Source organism: Limulus polyphemus, unplaced genomic scaffold (genome assembly GCF_000517525.1).
Source record: "Limulus polyphemus unplaced genomic scaffold, Limulus_polyphemus-2.1.2 Scaffold403, whole genome shotgun sequence".
NCBI lineage: Eukaryota > Metazoa > Arthropoda > Merostomata > Xiphosura > Limulidae > Limulus > Limulus polyphemus.
The window spans coordinates 466,611-490,431 of record NW_013666013.1 but is presented as its reverse complement, the minus strand read 5'-3'; the positions used below and the strand labels follow the sequence as shown (position 1 = coordinate 490,431).

Below are 23,821 nucleotides of genomic sequence, written 5' to 3'. Positions count from 1 at the left end.
CCTTTTTAAAGTGCTTGGGTTATAGGGTTTTTTATCATTTTATATTAAGACTTCTTGAATTTGCGTGTTTTTCTGACATTAATTTTCTCATAAATGTTGTTAGTATTTGCAAATTTAAAATAAGAAAATCCTACTACAATATTTGATAATCTATTTTTTCTTAGTCATTGTATAAATTAATTTTGGACTTTATATTTTGTTTTAACTTGCTGTAAAACATTTTAAGAACTTTTGTATAAGATTGGTTTAGTAAGATAGGATCCTGATGAATAAAAGCACAAAAGATACAGTGTTCATAAAACTATTTGAAATTCACAGTTTAATGAAATCTTTGGTGATTATTGACTTGTATTTTTTGGGGGATATATAGTGCTGTAATTCATTTTAATAATGAGTATGCTTTTAATAATTTATTAACATTTAATTTAAGCCCATAACTACACATGTTCCTAAACCATATTCAAACACAGGTGATTTTATCCCCTTTTACAATTTTAGTAATGTAATATGAATAATCTCATTTGACCCATGCTTTATCTTTTTAGTTATTAAAAATTGTTTTGTATGGTGCCAAATACTATAAATGATGCTGTTAAATCATTTGAAGTTGTAAAGAGCAACTTTAAGTATTATTGCTTTAGGTCTTTTTCATCTATTTTCATTCCTGTTCACATTTATATACACATCACTCACACCAAGAGTGAATGAGATTTAAAAAAAAAATCATAGAAGTAGCAGTAATTAGTTTCCTAATGATTTTGAGGATTACCTGACACTTGTTAAAAATGTATGCATTTTAAAAATTTTGCTTATTGGCACTATTTATTTTGTCTCCTTGTATATATAGTAATGTCTTAGCTATTTGTTATAAGTCACTTAGTACTTACTGTATACATCTTGTACATCTGTATTGCAAACTTTGTTTTAGGCTCCCATTCGAAAATCGGGAACATGCTTTGATTTTGACAGTTCTCTAACTTCAGTATCAGCCATAAAAAGGTTTGTGCATTAATTTTCTAAGTTTCATATGTGAAAAGTAAATATTTTATATAGACTGACTAAAAGATAGTTTTGTTTTTAAGTGTATCATCAAAGAAAATTTACAAGAACTGAAATTATTTTACTGTTAGATTGAACATGTAGTCTTGAAAAAAAATGAATATCTTCTTTTGAAATTACGAGGCTGATTTCCTGGTAAGTTAGTTTTTATCATGATTTATTTTGTTTTAAAGGGTGAATTAGGTGGATGATTGTATGATTAGAAACATGAAAACAGCCTTTTAAAAAAGTTGGAAGTAAAGCAAAGGAAAAAATATTTTGCAATATTTTTGTTACTAAGCGACACAAGTCTTATTTTTCTAAAATAAACAGTACTTAATAGTTACTAGAAGATCTTAATTAAGTTTGTAAATGTAGGTTTCTCATTCTTAAATGCTTTTATTTCCAACAAAATAGTTCCACAGGAAAATCTGTATACAGTGTTATAACCTGTGAATGTGTTCATTTTACAAACCTTCCTATTCACCTTCCTAGGGCATTATTTGAAAAGAACTCTGAAGACGATGACCAAAAAAATATTCTTAGTACCAGTGCTCCACCATCCACAACCACAAGTAGCCTGCTGTGTAATTTTGAGGTATTTATTTTACATATATTTACACATGTCTAAGCCAAAAAGAAATAAAAGAATATCACAAGAAAATTCCTCAAACTACTTCCAAACAAAATTTCTTCTGAACTTGCAAGTCAAATTTTTTTGAGTAGATAATTTACTAATCTTGAAGTATGTATGACCCATAAAGTTGTGATTAGTTACGACTTACCAATCCTTTGCTCATTTGTCTATAATCCATCACATATAGATTGCAGAATGATATGTTTGTTTTTAACCCTTTCCATCTGGGTCATGGGTGAAAGGCCATGTCATCGTGTTTGTTAACTCACATTCAAATGTTTATTGAACTACTATTTTATGAATTTGTTTGATATCAAACTGTAGATTATAATTCAAATTTTAGTATTATACTGTACTCAATTTTTTAATTTGAAAGTAAATATTAAAGAAACACAGTTATACATCAATTTTTTTTGTGTCACGTGGAATGTTGAATGCAGCACTGCTTCAAAGTAGATGTTTGTGATGTCAAAATACTAAGTCTATAGTTTCACACAAATTAGAAACTCGAATTACCAATATTGATAAGCTAGAATATAAAATAAGAGCCTCTTATCATTTCAATTTGCTAAGATATAGCTCATGTAATAAATCAAACACAGTGGCACCCTGCCCACCTCTTTTCATTTTTGGAAACGCTTCCTTATGTACACTTCTATATATGACATGAATAACCATTCAGAAGCTCAGAATGTCCCCTTAATGGCTTTCTCAGCCATTTAAAGGTCTTTGGATGCTATATATTTCTTCCGAACCAAGATTTCAAGGAGGTAGGTTGTGTCTTCAGTCTGCCCAAAATTTCAAATTTTTTTAGACTGAAATACAGCTTAGTTACTAAGCTTGATAAATCATAGGGGTATGCTATAGTACTGATATAGTAATTTATGATGTTTTGGTTATTCAACTGTATATATAAAACCTAAGAAAAATTATTTCATATCCTCAATGTGCAAAATTTTAAAAGGTTTAGTCAGCCTATGTCAAGCAGCAACTGAGTACAAAGGTTGTAACTAGAAGAGATAATTGTTTGTTTTGCTTCTTTATTTACTGTTCTATGTTTTAAGAAAAATAAGTTTAAGAAATTATTTCTAAATAGCAATCTATATACATATATAATGTATAATAATTGAAATATGACTATATTTTACAGAATACTAGTCTACTAAAACACACCTAAGACAGGTCACATTGTAAAGACTAAAAGTCAGTTTTATATTATTTGATATGGTAACATGAGTGCACGTGTGCCGTGTCATTGTAACTTCTATTTGTTAGCCAGACATGGCTGAAAGGTCAATTTAATAAAAGGTACAGAGATTCGTTACTGAAAATAACAGATAAAATATAAAGTTTTTTCTTAAGAAACATTTCATAACTATCTGGACATTATAAAGATTTCGCATTTGAAATTTGAAAATTTTCTGATGCACAAAAGTATTTTTAATCTTAAAATGAAAATTACTTTGAATGTTTGATAGGCAACATCCAAAAAGAAAAAAAATGCATGAGAAAAACATAGCTTTACAAACCTTAGAATTTAATATAAAAAAATTAATGTTTTCATATGCAAAATATCATAATGTTTACTGATAATTTGCCAAATTTCATTAACATACACTTACTAATTTAAACGTTTTAGCATGAAAACTATGACAAGCACAAAATGGTTGAGGTCGGTCCCAGGGACTGAGCCCATGCTGAAAGAGTTAAAATGAGCTAAAAAAATGTGTGCTTATTAATACAAGTATCTTTTAGAATGTCATTTCAAAGTATACATATTAAAATACAAGAGAAAGGCTTAACCATCTTGTTACTATGTCTGTCCTTTAGGATATATCTGTAATGAACCACTGATTGAAGTTAATGACAATGAACTGTGTATACATTGTTCAGTGTTTCTTATTAATTTTCAGTATTCTACAATAAATCAGTTAAGTTTCTCACTAGTACTTTTTTGTCTTTTGACCTGAACAAATTTCTGAAGAACTTACTGGGTCAAATAAGAAAAAAAAAACATTACCCCTATTCAATGATTAATTGGAAAATATTTTGAGACCCATTACAAGAAAATCCAATAAAAGCTAGAGGTAAAAACTTTAGATATTTGTAATGAACTTTCCCCAATTAAAACTTTTTCTTAATAAAACTCGTGAAAAGAAGACACTTTTAGCTGAGCATAAAATAAAAATTGTTTAAAAAGTTTAATCATAAAAGAATAGCTATAGGAGCTAAAAATATCTTGAAATGGCTTAAAGTAAGAATAAGATTTTTTTCAACATCCGGATATTAGGCTTAGAAACCAGAAGCTACAGAAAGTTTCCATTTTTATATGTTTCTTGGTGTACAAACAAGAGAGAGACTGATCTGCTCTGCTCGAAACTGCATAAGAAACCTGTTAAACCTGAAAATCACATTGATTCCTGTTAACTATGACTAGTCTTATTGATCTTTGAAACACAGAGTTATAATCTTGATTAGAATTTGTACTTAACAAAATATTTTTATACATCCGAGAACTTTCAAAATACTTTAATTTTCATTTAAATTTGTTTTAGTTATTTTTATTTACTAAAAGACAGTCAACCTCATTTCATACAGAAAAATTACTCAGTCAGCCATCTGTCCTTTACACTGCCAGTGCAAGTATTAGCAAGATATTTAATATTTGTAATAGTTATGAATATACAGAATCTTTTACATATGCAGGTTTTTAAAAAATTTTAATATATTTTTACACTTTACCAAACACTGTTTAGTTCATTAGCCCTCAGCAAGTTATCTAAAAACTTGGAACTTAGTTTTTATTATGGTTCTTTATTTACAATCAGATCTTGAAACTAATTTGTATTGGCTACTGACAAATGTTCACTTTAAAAGCTACTAGCAAAAATGCTGAACATGCTGGCAAAAAAGAGGGGGAGGGATGTCTCATCAGTTGGATACCATTAGCAGTTGTAACTTGTAAACTGATGTGAATTTCCAGGAAGCATCAAGTTTTTGATTTAATATTTTTCAATATACTATAAAATTTTAGATCTATGTTTGTGATGATAATTACAAGATGATAAAAGAGAACCTGAAACCCAGCTTGACTCTATACTGTTTTTACTTGCAATTTTAAACTTGGGAAATTCCATTGAAAGATGTATGAAAATAATGTGCAACCAACTCCTGGAAAAGGCTTATCGCTCAATTATCATAGTGTGTCTTTCTCATAAGCATTGTGTTGAAGTCAGCTTTGTTTTTTCAAGTAATTTACCCATTGTTTACAACTGATACCAGTATTTATAATCATGCTTGGATTATCAACTGACAAGAAAATGCCAGTGTCCCTTGATAGTCACTGGCTAAACAGTAGAACCTACAGGCCTTTTGCCAGCTAGTCACTATTTATTTCTAGCTCTGTTTATAACCCACAGAAACCGAGGAGAAGAGTTTAATATGTAGTTTCTCTTTAGTTTTCAAACTCGTAATTATGTTTGTAACTCGCACACTTTACTGTCAACAGTCACAAGTAGATGCTAATTATATAAGTGCTTAACATTTATGGTCAGGACAGTTTTTCTATTTCTTTACTAGTTAGTGTCACATTTTGTGGCTGCATTACACTGACACTTTTACTAAATAAATTAGTCACTTAGTATGGGTAAGTTGGTGTTCTTTTAATTGAGCCGCTTGTAAATGTTTTGATCAGCATTTAATCATTTTAAATTTTCTTGTTCTGACATATTAACTTGTCTATTGATTATTTAAAATGAGTATTTTAAAACATGTTTCGAAGTTTGTTTGTTTTTCCTATAAAAATCCAAAACATTAAAGTACAAATGGTTATGTTGCCATTTTTAATTTACAACATATAAGAATGAAACTTTTCATCTAGATTAACCACGTGATATTCAGTAGGATTAAACAGCGGTTATCTCCAGATATCCAATACATATTCTGGTGTTTTATACTTTACAGGAATCTGTTTTAAATGGATGTTTAGAGCCTGTTAGTACAGTGGAAGGCTTTACTGCAGAGATTGGTGCTAGTGGATCATTCTGTCCACGTCACAGAACTCTTCCAGTCACTGTATTTTTCTATACACTAGAAGGAACTGACAAAGTAATTTCTCCATATCTGGTAAGTATCAAAAACATTGTTATTGCTTTAGTACTGGACCAACACAGAGAGTTCCTGTATACTAGGATATGTCTTACACTGTTTAGGAACAGATAATTGTAGCTTGAATGCAAGATTTGCAAAACTCGTATTTTTATTGGAACCATAGATAAAATAGATTGTTGAATATTTTGTACACGTGCAACTGTATATAATCAAAAGTTGTAAAAGTCCTTAAAAGATGGGGCTACTGGACATGTAGCATCTTGTTTAAACGTTACATAGGGCAAAAATAAATAGTTTGCACTGGCAACATCTCCTATATAAAACTTTACTAATATATGAGCTATATTTCTTATATTTTTCACAATTCTGTGGTTGCAAAAAATTGATACGTAATCATAGTTCTAATAAATTATTTTTTAATACAACAACATATAGGAAAGAGAAATTAGTTTGGCATTATTTTTATTTTTTGTGTTCGTCTATTAAAAATTTGTGATGTTTAGTATATTTACTTGCCTTACTGAAAATACATTTTCATGCTCAACATCATGGGTACTGGACCAACACAGAGTTATTGTATACTAGGATATATTTTACACTATTTAGGAACAGATAATCTTACCTTGAATTTAAGATTTACAACACTTACATTTTATTGGAAGCATTGAAATATGTAATTTTATTTTTTGCATACTTTAATTTTCCTGAACAATTGTTCATTTTCATTACTGGCAAAAGTCATAGCTTCCATAGCTGTGAGATTGTAATTGTTAAATGAATGGTAGTTTGTGGTATTTGATTATGCTAGTTAAGAAGTTGTTTATATAATTGGTAAATGTCAAATGTGTTGCCATTATGCCTGTTTATTGTTGATCTCTGCCTAGTACTTTTCAACAAACATCTTTTAGCCAGTAATATATGTGTTAAACTGTTTAACATCTTCCTGTCAAGTGGAAGGAATAAAAATAATTTAATTCTTTTGTTTTTCGTATTAAATGATTTGCAATGATATTTAAATGATATTCCTGACACATAAAAATATAAATAAATAAAAATACTACTTTATGGCCATGACAAGATTATATGTGAAAAAATACAAATTCAGTAGAATAATTTCAGTTGTTTTTCATATTTCTTAAAATCTTACTGAAGAAACAACAGTGTACTTTTCGTTTAACATAGTTTAATTTTCATTCCACGTTCAATAAGGTAACCTGTAAACAGCATTGCAGTAAGATTTATTATTGACAAAAAAGAAAACTATTTTGGCAAAAGTGTTTTCTAAAATATTTAACATGTATTTCTAGTTTTCACTGAATGATGATGACGATTTTCTTCAAAATGTTTAGTTGTTTATTTTTTTAAATTATTACTATGAATTCATATCCCTAAAAAAGTTTCTTTTTATTGATGAATATCTCAGAAGTTTTTATCGTTACATTTAGGGTCATATCGGTCTAGGAAGGAAAGGTTATCACGTTCCAAAACAAGGAACTGTTCAAGTGGTATGTGTTTATTCTTTGTCAGGGTTTATCAGGTAACAGTTGCTGTAAATTAATATTGGAGTTTGTTATTAAAATTAAGTAAGAACTTGCCATTTTATCTTTTATTTCACTAAAGCACTAAACAGATCAATTATATTAGTGGGTTCTATTTGTGAAAAGTCGTACAGTTTTTTTTCCATGAGATTTGAGTTTGTTCTAAAAGACACTGTTAAGAAGAGAAACAGCTCAAAATGATCTGTCAACTTGTGTATTATTAAGTATGGTAGTATTTAATAGCAGGGATTGCCATGGTTTCCAAATAATTCATGTACCCTATTGAATTGCTAAGCGAAAAACCGACCATTCAGAGTACTGGTTATGATATATTATGTACACATATAGTAATAATATGCTAAAAAGGTTGCTAACATTTTTGGTATAACAATTCAAAAATTCCTAAAACATCAACTTTTTTTTGTCTACTAACATTAGATGGTTCAGACTATTGCTACAAAATTTCTCCAGCTTACTTGACTGGTGTTGGGTATCTGTTTTATATATATATATATATATATTTTTATAAATGGTAAACATATCATGCATGTACTTAAATATAATTAACTCCAATATAAACCAACAGATGGAGCCATATATCGATTGATAAACACATGGTAGTTTCTAAAGATAAAAGTAATCAAACAGGAGTATTCAAAATTATGAATTTTAAAATGAAGTTGTGATCATTATATAAAACGCAACGAAACCACAATTAAAACTACAATCACGAATTTATAAAATTTAATCCCTTTTTTGTCAGCTTTATAGACTTATCTGTAGGCCAAACTAAGAATTATGCTATAAATTTGTGACTGGTGTTAATTCTTTGGGAATATGGATGTACTAAAAGCTTATAGATGTTGTGTCCATTCCATAGACATATAAAAACTCGACAAATAAATAGGAAAAAAATTCGAATTTTAACAGAAAGTAGGGATCGTTGCTGCAACAAAAAAAATAACAATTAAAGTTATAGTAGTTGGATACATTTTAAAACGATTTTCAATCCCTACTTTGGTTGTCATTGTGATCGATATAGCTAAATGAAGCAGTCTAAATTTGGGTAGTTGTGCAGTTAGTGTAAATTATTTTTTTTTTTTATATATGTATATTATAAATTGTTCTTTGCTTTCTTATATTGGCATTTTCTAATAAATGTTTGTAATGCCTAGTAATTTTTTTAAGACTTTATTCAATCCTCATCAAACTGTGGTCAAGATGTTTGTGGTGAGGTATAATTTGTCTGACATGCCACCACATTGCCAAACTTTTCTGCGTCAACGAACACTGCACATGCCAGTAGGAGCTTCTCAAGATGATTCTGAAGCTCGAAAGTGGCTAAGATACCTCATACATCTCAGGTGTGTGAACTGATCATTTTCTGGAAATGATTTAACTAACAGACCTTTACGATGTCTTTACAATAGCAAATAGACTTGTTGTAATTCTTGTATTACTATACATTTAGTTATATTCCAAAAAACACACCACAAAATCATCTTGCAGACAAAAAGTAAATTAATTCTTTTCCCCCTTTATGTTTTTTTTAAAGCATATTTGTTTAAATGTAAATGTGGCTTAATTCACATATGGTTAGTATACATGTGTGTGAAGTGGTCTCAATGAAAGTATAGCCATTTGAAAATTGCTGTTGAGCTAACCAGACCAAAAGTTTGAAATAGACATTGGAACATAAAACACTTGAATGAGGAAAACTATAGATTTTTGTTCTTTATAGATCTGGGATTCTCATACTGTGGTACGTGGAGTTTATGGTGGTGATACAAAATAAATGATTACTGTAAAAATTGTAAAATATGTAAAAAGCCCAATTTGAGTTTCCTGCATAGCTATGCATACTCTACTCCTTACTTCTAGACTTGCCCTTTGCCTGCATAGGCTTGTCAGCATTTTCTTCCTTTCAAACTGACAAAAATCACACCTTCAATGGTGGCAGAAAAATATTATCACATCCTCCCCATTAATGGGTAACTATTAAAAATATTAATATTTTGCTCCTAGGTGTGTTAAAATTAGGTCTTGATGGTACTAGAAAAAAGAATGTTTAAACAAAAAATGGTGTGCAAGCCTGAAATGTTTGAGGACCACTGTTATAGGTGAATCCAATTGTGAATTGTGCGACAACAATCAAAGATCATTTGTTTGGCAGTAGATATGAGAATGGTATCACAGTTAATATACAACACATACAGTGAAGCATGGTAGGAAATCAGTATGTTTTTACCAGTATCTCAGCCAGTGCTCGACAAAAAACTGATGGCACCCTGTCTGGTGACAAGTCCTGATACATCATGCCATTCCCCTCAAGAATATATCTCATTTGGTGAGGATTCATTTTCCAACAAAACAATGATCCCAACCATTCAGCAAATATGGTGAAACAATGCCTTAACAGTAAATGAAACACTCGCATCCATCACTTGGCCTGCACAAATTCCCAATATAAATTGTTTTTTTAGGCTGTTTGGGCTTATGTGAAATAGTAACCAAACAATTTTGCTTAATTCGGGGGAGTAATACAGGATACTTAAAACGGTATTCCACGATCATACTTTGATAAACTATACGACAGCATAAAAACAAGGTGTAATGCTCAGGATGGGAAGCATAGGGTTCACATGCAAAATGTTTATACAACTTGTTCACTTCTCTTTCATATTTTCTATGATAATATTTTGTACCAATAAGAAATTAATTATCTATTCAATAGTATTCCTGAACACGACACTCGTGTGTTTCCATGATTATTTCCACTACTATATGTATGTATGTATGTATGTGTATTTGTCTTCATGTAGCACTCACCTATAATATATAATTACTACAAAGATCAACTGATAGCTTGACATGTAAAATTATTAGTGGTCACTGGTACATGAAATCTACATAAAAGTAAACATCTACTTTCTTACAGGATTTTTCAGTTATACTTAATGCATGCAGTATTGTAATTTCTTATACATATAGCATAAATTTTTCGTACTTTCTTTCAGTAAGTTTGCCATAATGTGCCTTTGTATCTTGTCCATTACTCAAAACATTAAAACTTAGCATATCATACTCAATGAAGTCCATGAATTGTACTTGCTGCATGCATGAAGTTTATAAACTTTTGAGCGTGCACAAAAGCAATGGAAAAATACTTTTAATATTCTTTAGATTAAGAAATCTACATTAAGAATTATAAAGTTTATATTTCTCTAAAGAGTTTCTTTATATGAATTACATTCACCTACAAATTAATGATTTCCTTAATTCTGTTTCATTATTATTATTATTAGTAGTAATAGTATTATGTCACTGTTTTACAAGTTTAAAGTGTTTTGGTAATAACCATAGCTAACATTGAATGATCCAAATAGTTCTATTTCACAGTGGTAGGCTGGATGTGTTTTCTGAAGAACATTTTTGAGATTATGTATACTGGTTAGATTGTTAGTTATCTTGAAAATTTGCAAGGACTTGCATTTGATATATGTTACAGTATTTAATTGTTTAACAGATTTTATAGTAATAAAAGTAGACAAATTTTCCAATCTAATTTCGAACAGGTTTGCTAGTTCAAAATCGGGACGCATCTACCTCCACACCGATGTGCGTCTAATTATCTTCAGAAAGAGTGATGTTGATGCAGCCACTGTTCATGAAGACAAGCCATATGAACTCAGATCTTTCATTCAGGAGCCTTTAAATCCAAAATTTTCTCCTCGCAAATAATGGTAGTACTTTATAGGATGGTCTTTTATGTGATTTTATAAGAGAAAAAAAAATGATTTTGTACATATATATTTACATATATATCTATGTATACATATATATATTTGTTGTTTGATTAGACAGTGTGGTGTGAATCATGTTAAAGGTATGTTTTTAAAAATATATGACAAAAAATATTTCATTATTTATTGTACTTTTAGAGCAGTCTCAATAAAGTTAAACTGAAAAAAATCAAATTGTATTTCTTGTGTGCTGCATGCATGTTAAATAGCATTGTTTACAAACTAAAACAGATTTAATAATATTCAGGAAATGCACAACTTTAGCCTAAAGATTTAAGTTTATTTCTGTTTTATTTTGTTACTTTGATACTGTTATGACATAAATTCTAATGAAAAGCTGTTTTGTACACTAACCTATGGTGCACAATATTAAAAAAAATAGTTGCTTTAAGTACTTTTTTTATAACTCCAAAGATTTTGAATAGTACATGAAAAAATTGTTGCAGTAAAAACTGCCAGCAAGTGGATGAATAGCATGGTGAAATACTTGTACAGAAGTGTTTACTTTAATGATTTTACTTTTTTCCATATAGCCATACTACAGTGTTTGATTTAAATCTCTCTCTCTCTCTGAATTTTACCATTAAGTCCCCCATCTTTTTCACGCTAAATCACTTAACCCTTTCCAGATGGGTCACGGGTGAAAGGCCATGTCATTGCGTTTGTTGACTCACATTCAAAATTTTGTCAATAAGTTTGGTAACTGTAGATTATACCTTACTCAATTTTTAATTTAATATTAAAAACACAGTTAAGCATCTATGTTTGTGTGTCACATGGTATGTTGAATGCAGCACTGGTTCAAATTAGATGTTTGATGTCAAAATACTAAGTCTATAGTTTCGTTTCAATTAGGAACTCAAATTACCGAAATTAACAAGCTAGAATATAAAATGAGAGCCTCCTATCTTTTTCTATTTTCTGAGATATTATGAAAACAAAAAAGAAAAAATGGGAAATGTATTTTGAATAAATTGAAGTACAATGATTTTAAACAGGAAAGGGATAATCAAATACAGTACAATTCTCTTCATGGTTATTTATGTTTTGGCTTTAAAATTAAAATAAATTAAAGTTGGCAAGACTATGTGGCAAAGATTCAGAGGTAAAATGGAGTGTTATATTTATGACTGTTATTCACATACATACCTCTCATATAAGCCCACCCTCCCTATCCCTGAGGAACATGGGAAAAAAATGTAACAAGGTAGATTAAAGTAAAAGAATTTTTAAATGGTTAATTGTGATTGGCTTAGAATTCTTCCAGTAAGGATTTTTTTAACACATCAAGTTTGAATTTATACTACTGTTCTGTTAATACCAATTTTCAGGTAAGTGAAACCCGAGAGACCTCTGGTTTTTTGAGCACACATGAAAACAATCAAACATTTTCTTCTTCACTTGTACTCTGAGAATTCAAGAACTTACATGCAAAATTTCAAGTAATTTATGAAAAACTCGGGAGAAGTTCAAAAATCGAACAAATATAGATGGTATGAAGATGTGTTACATAAATGTCAGTTATTGTGTCCATTACCTTAAAACTATATGAAGTAGTACGAGTTAGCACATCAAAATTAATTGTGTGAATATTGATAAGTAATACAAGTTTTAATGCTTATTTTATTAGTAAAATTTACTACCAAAAGCAGAAATATAATCTTGCTTTTTACAGCCAAAGTAATTTCAAAGAAAAAAAATCTTTTAAATTTTTAAAAGTTCCTATTTTTATATGGCCTTCCAATATATAAAAATGTAATTCACAGACAAAGAGATTATTGAAGCTTCCTTCTTCAACACGTTGTGCTTTTTGACTCATCATTGTTTAACAATCTTGTTCTATGAATATCATTCCTCGGAAAGAGTTGTGATATCATACTCCAGCTATAAGTCTATCTGTAACAATATAACACTTTTGAATGACCAGGAATTAGCAATGAAACAAACATAAGGATTCTAAATATAACCATGGCTGGCAGCTCGCATCTGTGGCTACAAGACAATACATTATTAGCATATGCAATTCATCCTTATAAAGTTTGGTTAACACAATTAACCCACTATGTCTGTACTGATGTAAAATGAGTATCAATAATATGGTTGCTAAATGGTTATATCAACAACTTATGTATTAAGATCTGAACACTTAGGAGCTGAATTGTTATTTTGTATAGGAATTCATGCCTAAGCTGATAATTTATTAGCTATTTAGATGAATTGCTCTATTACTTTTCTTAGTGGAAACCTTTACAGGTACAACAAAGAATAACGTGATAAAAGTATTATCACACAAACCAAGTGAAACATTTTGTTGTTGTTTTGTAAGACCTGTCCATACTGGTCAAAATCACCAGTACAGATTTCTGTATACTGAAATCTCTTACCAAGGTTTTTAAATTTTCCAAAGAATAAATGCACCTTCTACTGATTTTATAAATTGTTTTTATTTGTATTGCACTATTGGAAGCCTCTTATGCTTTTACGTTTTGGAATATTAATTTACTTCAGCAGTTTTAACTTTTATTATTTCAAATGCTGTTGACTTTAAGTCTCAAACATTTTACCGTTTAATACACAGTTTTCAGTTGGGGAATAGATACACTGAAGTTATGGAAATTAACAGAAAACATTTTCTAAAAGAATCTGAAATAGATTTTTAATGATAGATTACTAACATAATATTTAACCATATAAAGTTGTAGAATTACGTTATTATTAAGAAGTTCAGAGAAACCTGAACTACAAAGCTTAACCAAGCTGAAACCTAATTATGTGGTACAAATGTGCAGCAATAGGTCCTGCCAAAGCAATTTTAATAATAAGAGTTGGACTTTTGCTTACCTTGTTTGAATTAATTTATATTTTTATGTTGCTGTTATGCAAATGCAAATCTTATTTTAAACTGCACATGCTTTGTCTTAGTTATTTTAAAATTGTCATCTAAAAAAAAAGTTATTATTGTTTCACGGTGCATCTTTGAGTTATGTAACATGGGTAGTGTTAGTTTTCATTTACCTTTTGCTGATGGTTTGTACAGATTTTCTACACATTGCAATGAATTAGTGATATATTCTATGCATGGAGTGATTCTGCAATTATACGATTAAAGTGCATAATGTGATAATTATCATCTTACCATCAGCAAATGTAACTAGCTGAGAAAGAGTGAGAGAGAGAGAAAGTAAAAATGTGAGAAATTTACTCCTGGATAATATTCTCACTAGAAACTGGATAATTACGATAGGATACTTTTTTCTAAGCATGAGACCTGAAAATTTCCAATTTGGCCCCAAGTGTAATAACTTCAGTTTTATGTTTTTCAGAAAAAGAATAAATAAAAATTCCTTGAATATTTAGTTGTTTATTACTGTAAAATATTTTGTGACACTTTATTAGTAGTAAGTTCAATATTAAACTGAAAAATTTTGTTCCATTTCAAATTGGCTTGGCAAGTATAGTGCAGTTGATAAAGCATTCTAATTGTGTATAATTCAGTTGAGGTACGTGAATCAAATCTACTCGCTCAGATCAGAGCTTTCATTAAAGGGGAAAGACAACATTTTTACTGATGTTTTAAAAGACTTTCTCTAAAGGCTTTAAGTACATGCAATACTTAACTATACTTTAAGTTGTTCGTATATAAATTATTTTGTTATACACAAAACAATTGTTAAAAAAAAAGACACAAAGGCACTTTTAGAAGATCTTTAATGTTTTTGTATAGTATTGTGAATGATGCATAAAAACCGTTTCTCTCACTGAATATTCTTGTAAAGTTTCCAAAAAGGTGAAACTTGTGCAGGCTGCTTAGAAATATTTTTATTCTATGCTGATGGTTTGTTTTCTTTCTGTGTTTTTATTTATTGTTCTAATAGTTTATACAATAACTGAATGGATATTACACTGAAAAACTTTGGAAATAGTAGGTGGGAAGAGACAGTAATTAATTGTTTGTTTGTAATTAAGCACAAAGCTACACAATGGGCTATCTGTGCTCTGCCCACCACGGGTATCGAAACCTGGATTATAGCGTTGTAAGTCTGCAGACATACCGCTGTGCCACGGGTGGGCCAGTAATTAATTGAAGAAATATTCAAGACTGCTATAACCATCAAAACTTTAACTAGAAAAATCTGTTTGTTACATATATTGCACAGAGGTGCTTGAGAACACTATCTTCAGAGGATTTCATGGTATGACAAAGGTGTTGTATTTATTTTATAAATAAATTAATTTTTTTAAATACACTAAAACAAAATAAATGTCTAGCTGATGTTAAATCTTGTCTCTATACAAAAAATAATGATGGAAATATGGCTTATGAAATTTTTTTGCTTCTAAAAAGTACTAACAGTGATGTTTTGTTCAACGTTGGAGATTATCATCTCAATTTCTGGTAGCACTATGTGACATGATTTGTCATCTATGATAATTCAAAGTTTTTTTTTGCTGAAATATTTTATTTCCGAGAGAAACAATACCAGCCAAATTATTCATTGTAAATTATATGTATCTTTTTTTTGCTTTACAAAACACAAATATCTCACCATGCATTTTTGTGTGTGGTATATTTATACAAAAGATAATGCAATTTCCATGGAAACGATAATGTTCTGCATTCACATATAAAAGCTGAAACTGTAATTATCTAAAAATTTATTGGCCTTAGGTAGAGAAATTATGAATACCTTTTACTCTGTTTCTTTCTTGTTTTTACATCAGTATCACTAAAATTGCATAAACTATTTGAAGCCTTTCTTGCAATCTTTCCTTGGTTGACAACATCTTCTTCTGAATGCATTTGCTTCTTTTTTATATTCCTTAAATCTTTCAAGTCAGACACTTGGTTCTTTTTCCTTTTTTTGTAAGGTTTATTATCTTGTTGATCCATTCCCATAGAAGTCTCTTCTCCATTCTGTAAGGTCATATATGCTTTTTCTTGTTCTTCTATTCTCTTCAGTTTACCATTCATCTGGTATCCATGTCTTGCTGCTCTACAAAATATAGTTAGTTTTTTTCATTTGAAATTTGGTCCTTATTTCAATAATGTAATATATTTTACCGAAACACACACTATCTTTCACCCTCTCTCTCTCTATGCATGTATGTATATATATAATTTTCAAAACACAAACGTTTAAATCAAAGTCTGTCTCTTCTACTTAACAGAATTAAAGAGCTACCAAAACCTCTTGCTACTGAAATGGTTGAAATTTCAGAATTACTTTCTACAGATTATGTAGCTTCTGTAAATAAAGTATCTTATTGTTATATGTGATATCTGAATGAGTTCACAGCTTTGAAATTCTGAAAAAACTGCATTGTGATACATTTATAAAAAATCTAATTAAATTATATTTTATAAAACTTTTAATTTTAGTTTTGTTTTGATTTGAAAAACAAGTTACACAATTTTGCAGTGTGTAAAATAACTGGTATATAATGAAAATAACTTTTTATCGTGCTGTGCCAAAATTATAAGCAAGACAACTTTTTTAAATGTTAAACCAGACTATTTGGTTTGATGTGTAATAAATTTTAACCAATTTATATTCATTTTATTTTTCTAAATTTCTTTTTGATAATTTATTTTACCCATTCAAGCAGTTATTTAGACTGATACAGCCTAATGCAATTGAAGCCTAATACAACAATACTGTTTTTGAAATAAATCTTGTTACAGTAAAGTGTAAATGGATTTAAGTAAGCCTATTTCATCTTGTTCCACATAAAACATTTCTTATCATATTTTCAACATCATAATTCAAATGATATAGCATGCTTTTTTTGCAAACTTTATAAAAAAACTCGGGACTGTTATTCTCTTCTAGCAACATATCATCACTTTTTCTGAATTCTATGCAAATCATGCTGAACTGACATGTTATTGCTTTTACAGTTCAAACAAATGGGAAAAAAGTTTTCATGACATGTATAGATCAGTAGCCAATGACTTTTTGAACCTGAGATATAGGCAATTACATCACACTATGATAACTGAAGTTGAGAAACAACAATTGGCTAATCAGTAAAACTACATTTATATTCTGGTTACAAGGACAAATTAGTGTTATTTTGTTCAAAACAATTATGAGTTGGGCTACATATTATCCATAGAGAAAACTGTATGGTAAACACTAAAAGTCACTTTACAATAAAGAAAGGTGTTCCATACTAAAAACAAATCATAAGAATGTGTGGAATTAAACAGAAATAACTTTTTTCTCCAGTACTTTAGCAGAAAAATCTTATACAATTCAGGATTAAACTTGTTTAAGATTAAACAACCACTAACAGCATGGTATAACCCTAAAGACAATAGAATTATATTTGAAACTTAGCCAAAATAAACTTTTGGGTTATTTACACAATGCATTTGTTAAATGCAAGTTTTACAGCTCATTTAATAAACGCAATATAGAATGAGACAAAAACTTTACATTTGATAACTTGTTCCCCACAGTAGGTCTCGAACTATCATCATTGACCTATAAAAAGATAGGAGTAACTTGCATACTTGTTAACCGATGCTTTTTGCCAGTTCTAGTGACAAAATACAAAGGGCCATTCCAATTTAAATGTGAATTTATCATCTAGTTTGTTTAGAAATTTTGTAACAAGTAGAAATAAAACAGTCATAAAAATAAAGAAGTTTCTATTTTTATGTCAATTATACAAGAAAGACAAATATATTATTTCACACAGAATTAATGCAGAGAATTTTGGTATGTTACAAGTACATACAAAAGAGATTTAAAACCAGTCAAAAGCCATTCCTTAGGAACCTAACTATCCTTCATATACATAAGCATTTTCTTCATCTTAAGATATAAATTTTTCAAAAGTCAGGTCATGGATTTTGATGCTGTTTGGCAAGGATGTTGGTGTCATGGAAATATAAAATTTCCCCAAGTTTCATGTCTATAGGTCAAATGGTTTTTATGTGAGAGATCACCAAATATTTGATTTGAAATGGCTCTCACATGAGACCAATGACATAATAGTGGCAATAAAGTTCTAAATTTTAATGTTACAGTAAAAAAAAGTAAATTATTGCCAAAAAGATTTATTTATGCTCTAGCCCAGTGGTTCCCATCCTTATCACCACCAAGGACCTCCTTTTATTATTATTTTTTTCCCCACAGATCTCATGAATAATTAACTTGTTTATCAATTTTTCACTATCAAATAAAAGACATATATAACTGAGTGTGCAATTAAAAAAACAGCAGAATAAAAAAAAAGTACTTGTTTAATGAGATTGTAATATCTTCGTGGACCCTCAGGGATCCGGGGACCACAGGTTGGGAATCACTGCTCTAGCCAAATAAGTCATTTTTATAACATTCAGAACTTTGACCTTAAATTGTTGACCTTTAACCTCACTTGTACTGTCTACCCCAATATGGATGACCAAAATCAAGATTAGATATTGAAGTTCACACCTTTTCTATAAGGTATTTCAAAAATCAGCCTAGGATCAGAAGATAATAAGTCATTACATTGTGTCATCGTAGTTTCACAGATGATAAACTTAGGAATAACTAGAAAAAAAAAAAAACTCAGAGAAGGAAAAGGTTCAGTCAGTCTGTAAAAATACGAATAGGACATCATGAAATTTGGTTGAATATCCTGCCCAAACAATCTATCAAAGAATGAATAGGACACCTCAACTAACAGTTCAGTGAGCTGATGCTGCATCATGTGAATATGAGTGAGATGAAAAACAGGTATAAAATGTAATTATACTTCTATGCATTTGTAGGAATTTCAAATTACATGACTCATGACACCATTTTTTGAGAAGAGACTCCTTACAGACCTGAAAACAAAGACTGCCTCAGTGATCATAATAGATGACCACAGAAGTTACATTCCTTTTGTACAGTTGCTGGATCCCACTCAAAATTTACCCTAAGGGGTTACTCTGCCCAAGGGATAGGAAAAACTGTGATAGTTAGCACCCTGAATGGGCTTATCCTAATGGAAGAATTTGCAAAGTATATTGCCTGCAAATACAATGGCAAGTGGTGGCCGGCTCTTGTTGAAGAACATCTTAAAGAAAGTGATGAGGTCATAGTCACGTTTTTGCATCCTGTTGGACCAGCATGAAGCTTTTATTCCCACAGCATCCATACATTTTGGTTGTGGGATGAGACTAAATTCTCCTGTTGGCAACAGTAAAAATGTAAAAGTTACCAGAGAAGGAACTAAAGAAGGCAACAATAATACTTAGAAAAGGTCATAAACTGAGTCAATATAGTTTTGCAATAAGTTGTACTTACCTCATCACATTAGCTTATCCATTATGTGTATGAACCAAAAAACCGTAGAAATCCCATGCTGTGCTAACATTACTATATTATTAAAAACATAAGTGTTTTCAGAGGAGCCCCTTCGCAAATAAATTAACAGTTGGTAAGTATTAGAAGCATCCTAAACACATTTTTACAGACTTGTTAAACCCCCTACTCTCTCTTAAGTTATTCTTCCTTTTTAGTCATTTCTACAAAAAATCTATCACCCATGAAACTACAATGACACAATGTAATGAGTGAATACCATCAGAACTTATCAAGATCCCAGGCTTATTTTTGAAATAACTTAGAAGATGGTGAGAATTTCAGTATCCAACTTTGATATTGGTCATCCAGACAGAACAAATGAAGTTAATGGTTAACAATGTATGGTCAAAAATCTGAATGTTAGAACAAATGGCATAAAGAGGTCTTTCTAGCATTAGTTTAAAAAATTTATTGGTACTTTTATGTCATTTGTCTCATCTAGGAGACATTTTGGGCTGAATACATGGTGACCTTTCACATAAAAAACATTTGACCTAAAGACATGAATCTTGGCTAAATCTTATACCTCTATATAACAGTTGAAAGAAGTCAGGTCAAAAATCTTTCTGAAGTGATTGATTTGGCATGGACTAACTGTGCCATACCAAACTCGCTTTCATACTCAAATGTTTATAAAATGATCAACCAAACTGGGGTAATGAGATCTGACAAATCTCAAAATTACAATTATCTGCTGTCCATGGTAGGGAAATTTATTATTTAGTATAAGCAGCAAGGTCTGAAATTTGTGTTGTTTTATTGGCTCTGACCAGCTAGGGGACCTGTGGACCAACTAGAATAGCAATAAAACTTAATCTGATCGAGCTAACAGGGAAATTCAGAATTTTAAGCACTTTTTAGCACATTCACAATAAAAAGTATTCTCTTTAGGTACAAACATTTTCATCTCAAAGATATTGTGTCTGTTAATGTGGTCTTTCTATTGGTTATAAACATCTAGCTCAACTAAGTATAATAGGCTAAGAAATTGCAACTCTATGTGTTGAAAGTGATCATGGCATCTGTCAAGAGTTCAGTGAAATGTATTTTCTTTTCTCCAAATGTGCCCTAAGGAGCATGTTCATACATCCTAAGAATGATGTGTGAACAGAGCAATTAACCTAGATTATATCTATTCATGGTAGGTTAGTGTACATCAAGAAGTATTCAAATTACAAAGTACAAAAGTTAAGTTTTTTGAACTTTTACATCTAACTGAAGTTTAAGAATTTTTCTTAGATAATATAAAACTTTGAACTATAATGTACATTTTAATGCTAATTTCACTGTCATACATTAATTGTAAGATTGCTTAATTGAATTTTGAATATAACAAAGTAAAATATTGTGACATACACAGAACAAGGGTGCCAATAACCATATATTTAAAAGATAAACGTTTTTGCAACGAAATAAAGATTTCAAATTGATATCTAAATAGTGTTAAAATGTTACTTTTATAAGATACTAGCGTATCGCCCCCCAAAATCGATGGGGCAAGTACTAGCATCCTCCACTCCATAGTATATCTTAATCTCACATTTCATGCCTAACTGAAATATGTTTTGCAAAATCAAGCTTGATGAACAAAGAGGAAGAAAAATACAGTCAAATATCTGTAATTTCCTTTGTGAGCCAATCAAAATTAAGATCATTCATGAAATTAATTCGTGGCATATTCATAGAATAATTATTGGTAAAAATCAGTTAGATTAATAACTTCTAATATATAGAAAAGCCAGTGCATTTTGGTAATGCTACTTTCCAACAATGGCTTTTATTTCATGTTCCTAAGCAAAAAAGTATAACGTGATATTGTTGTTAGTATATGTACCAAAGTATAAAATGAAATGTATAGACAACAAAATTGGATAAGCTATTTGTTGATTTCTTAATTTAGAGTCTCCGTTGATTAAATATGTTTGCTTTTTATTAAAAACGTTTGTGTTATAATAGAAAATAGCTTAATTCAGAAACGATTTAATTTAAAAAAAATTAAATCAATATTTTTACTCTCATGATAAATTTTGTGCAATTGGCTCTAGGCTAGATGATCCCACTCAATGTCTTTAATTCAGGCTTATTATACCGACAATCACTACACTTATTAGGTTTCATCTCACTCCCCCTTGCATCCCCACCACAAAAATCATAATGAGCAGATAGTAATCAAACTATTCTATCTGGATAAATGCATCTTGGCTTTTATGACTCCTCCTATTTCAAGAAATCAATCATGATGTAATGTGACATACACTGGCTTTCATATAGGCTAGATTATATTAGTTATTTTGATATTTATATGTTTATGTAGATACTGATGATACCCAAGCTTTTAAATATTATTTACTGATTATTTTGAATTAATTTTTTGTGCTAAATAATTTTTCACTCAATTCACAGTAGTAAACCACCATGGTACACATTGATAAAATAAATGTGTTTGACTTTACATAATTCAACTATTCTATTACAAAATACAAAACTAGATGTACATATAAGAGATACTTACTTGTGGGCAGTTCTTCCTTTACACTTTTTGAACATATCTTCATCAGTTTCTCTGTATAAAATGTTAAAGTGGTATTTTTTTATAACATTTCAAAGTTTTAGCTTATCTTGGTATGTATAATTATATCTTTTTTCATCAATCTTTAAGTGTATCTTGCATTTAATCAAAAACAAAAATAAAGACAAAACTATAAGTATATTCCCAATATAGTGTTTTTAATTCTTAGACATTTTTGAGTTCTTGTGTATGTTTATCATCATAATATATTTTTTTTAAATATTATTTTGGGGTTATAACTAATAAACAACCTTGGTATTAATATTAGTCTCAGTTTTAAATTGTCACACCTAATCACTGCCAATAGATTTACAGGATATTTAAGTACACAAACTAGATCTCATCTTATGAGGTTTGATGTTAAACACGAAGCTGCACAATGGCTATCTGTGTTGAGTACACTTTAGGTATTAAAACCAGATTTATAGCTGAACCACAAAGGGTCACAGAGATGAAAAAAAAAAGCAATCAGTTTTTTCATTTAAAAACTTTTTTTGTATTAATTACTAAAAATGATATTTACCTGGAAATTAATTCCTCATCTTCACTCTCATCTCCACAGCTAGCACATGGAGTAAATGTACTGTCATTTAATGTACCTACCTATACATAAACATTAGTAAGTTTATAGATATACATTAACAAGTGTCAAAACTTACTATAACAAAACAATATCTGTAAGGTTACCTGTAATATCAATTCAAATCTTTAGTATTTTTTCTTCATAACAAACAAAATGTTTTCTAAAATTTGTTACTATTTCTCCATAACAAATAGTTCATCCTGCTCTTTTAGTAAATCAGAGATGTATTCAAAATCTTAATTGACATTTATTTTACAAAATTACACTTATTTATATGAACTGTAAAACATGAATTATGTAGCAAATTATTAGTGTAAGTGAGAAAATATTATTTTGAAAATGAATGCAAAAATTCTACATTATAAACTGAGGTACAATATTTGAAATTAATACTCGTCCACACAACTTTTTTTCTCTAAAAAAAACTATATTTCTATTTTGATATTATGTGAACAACTCACCGAGAAAGCATAACACCTAACTCAATATCATAAACATTAATTTACTGTTGACAAAAATTCAATGGTGTACCCAAGCAAATTTAACTGTCCTCATCTATTAAAACTCTCCATTTTCAAAAAATTTTTTATACTGGTTACTAATACATTATCCATACAAGTCTTAACACTTATAAACAATGAACATTTAAAAACTATGGCACCTGTTAATTTGGCACTAAAACATTAATTAAACAAGAATTTATGTTTCAATAAGCAATACATAAATGAAAATATGAAACGTATATTTTATGTGTCAATAAAATAATATCTTAATTTTAATATGTTAAAGTTAAAAGCTAAGACTTTTGAGCTTAATAATCAAACTTACTCTGATATGATTTGTTTTTACAGATGTCTTTTTAAATTTTTTTTGCAATAGATAATAAGTGTTTTAAACTTTTTTTTACCTTAATGATCAAAATCTGATGTCATGTCTACAACCATTTCAAAATTAAATGAAAATGAAGTTGTTGCACATAGTTTGAACCAGTCACAAATTTTATTTGGCTAAATTTAGGCTGTTCAATATTTTCTAATTTATTTAATGCAAGCAAGAGTTAAAAACAGTACATTTTCTTCAACTACTTTAATTCTTTTATTTAAATAACACTTCAGTAATTATCCCAGACCAAAAATTAAATAATAATAATACGTCTTACCCACTAAAAATGTGCAAATGTTTAACGATGATTGATAAA

General features: G+C 29.5%; 2 protein-coding genes across 3 annotated transcripts in view; one reads left to right on the top strand and one right to left on the bottom strand.

The window, feature by feature from the left end:
* The window catches only part of LOC106458002 (protein FAM214A-like), a 25,667-nt gene extending 14,402 nt beyond the window's left edge, over window positions 1-11,265 (top strand). For both annotated transcript variants that reach the window (XM_013917450.2, XM_022384123.1), the window contains 6 exons: window positions 929-999; window positions 1,534-1,636; window positions 5,639-5,800; window positions 7,231-7,290; window positions 8,512-8,687; window positions 10,899-11,265. In XM_013917450.2, coding sequence (XP_013772904.1) covers window positions 929-999; window positions 1,534-1,636; window positions 5,639-5,800; window positions 7,231-7,290; window positions 8,512-8,687; window positions 10,899-11,064 — 738 coding nt within the window. In that variant the 3' untranslated portion in view covers window positions 11,065-11,265. The remainder of the gene's footprint in view (window positions 1-928; window positions 1,000-1,533; window positions 1,637-5,638; window positions 5,801-7,230; window positions 7,291-8,511; window positions 8,688-10,898) is intronic.
* Window positions 11,266-15,765: 4,500 nt separating this feature from the next.
* LOC106458006 (G patch domain-containing protein 4-like) overlaps window positions 15,766-23,821 on the bottom strand; it is a 46,270-nt gene continuing 38,214 nt past the window's right edge. The window contains exons 5-7 of the mRNA XM_013917455.2: window positions 22,564-22,643; window positions 21,984-22,034; window positions 15,766-16,120 (exon numbers count right to left, since the gene is read on the bottom strand). Coding sequence (XP_013772909.1) covers window positions 15,805-16,120; window positions 21,984-22,034; window positions 22,564-22,643 — 447 coding nt within the window. The 3' untranslated portion in view covers window positions 15,766-15,804. The remainder of the gene's footprint in view (window positions 16,121-21,983; window positions 22,035-22,563; window positions 22,644-23,821) is intronic.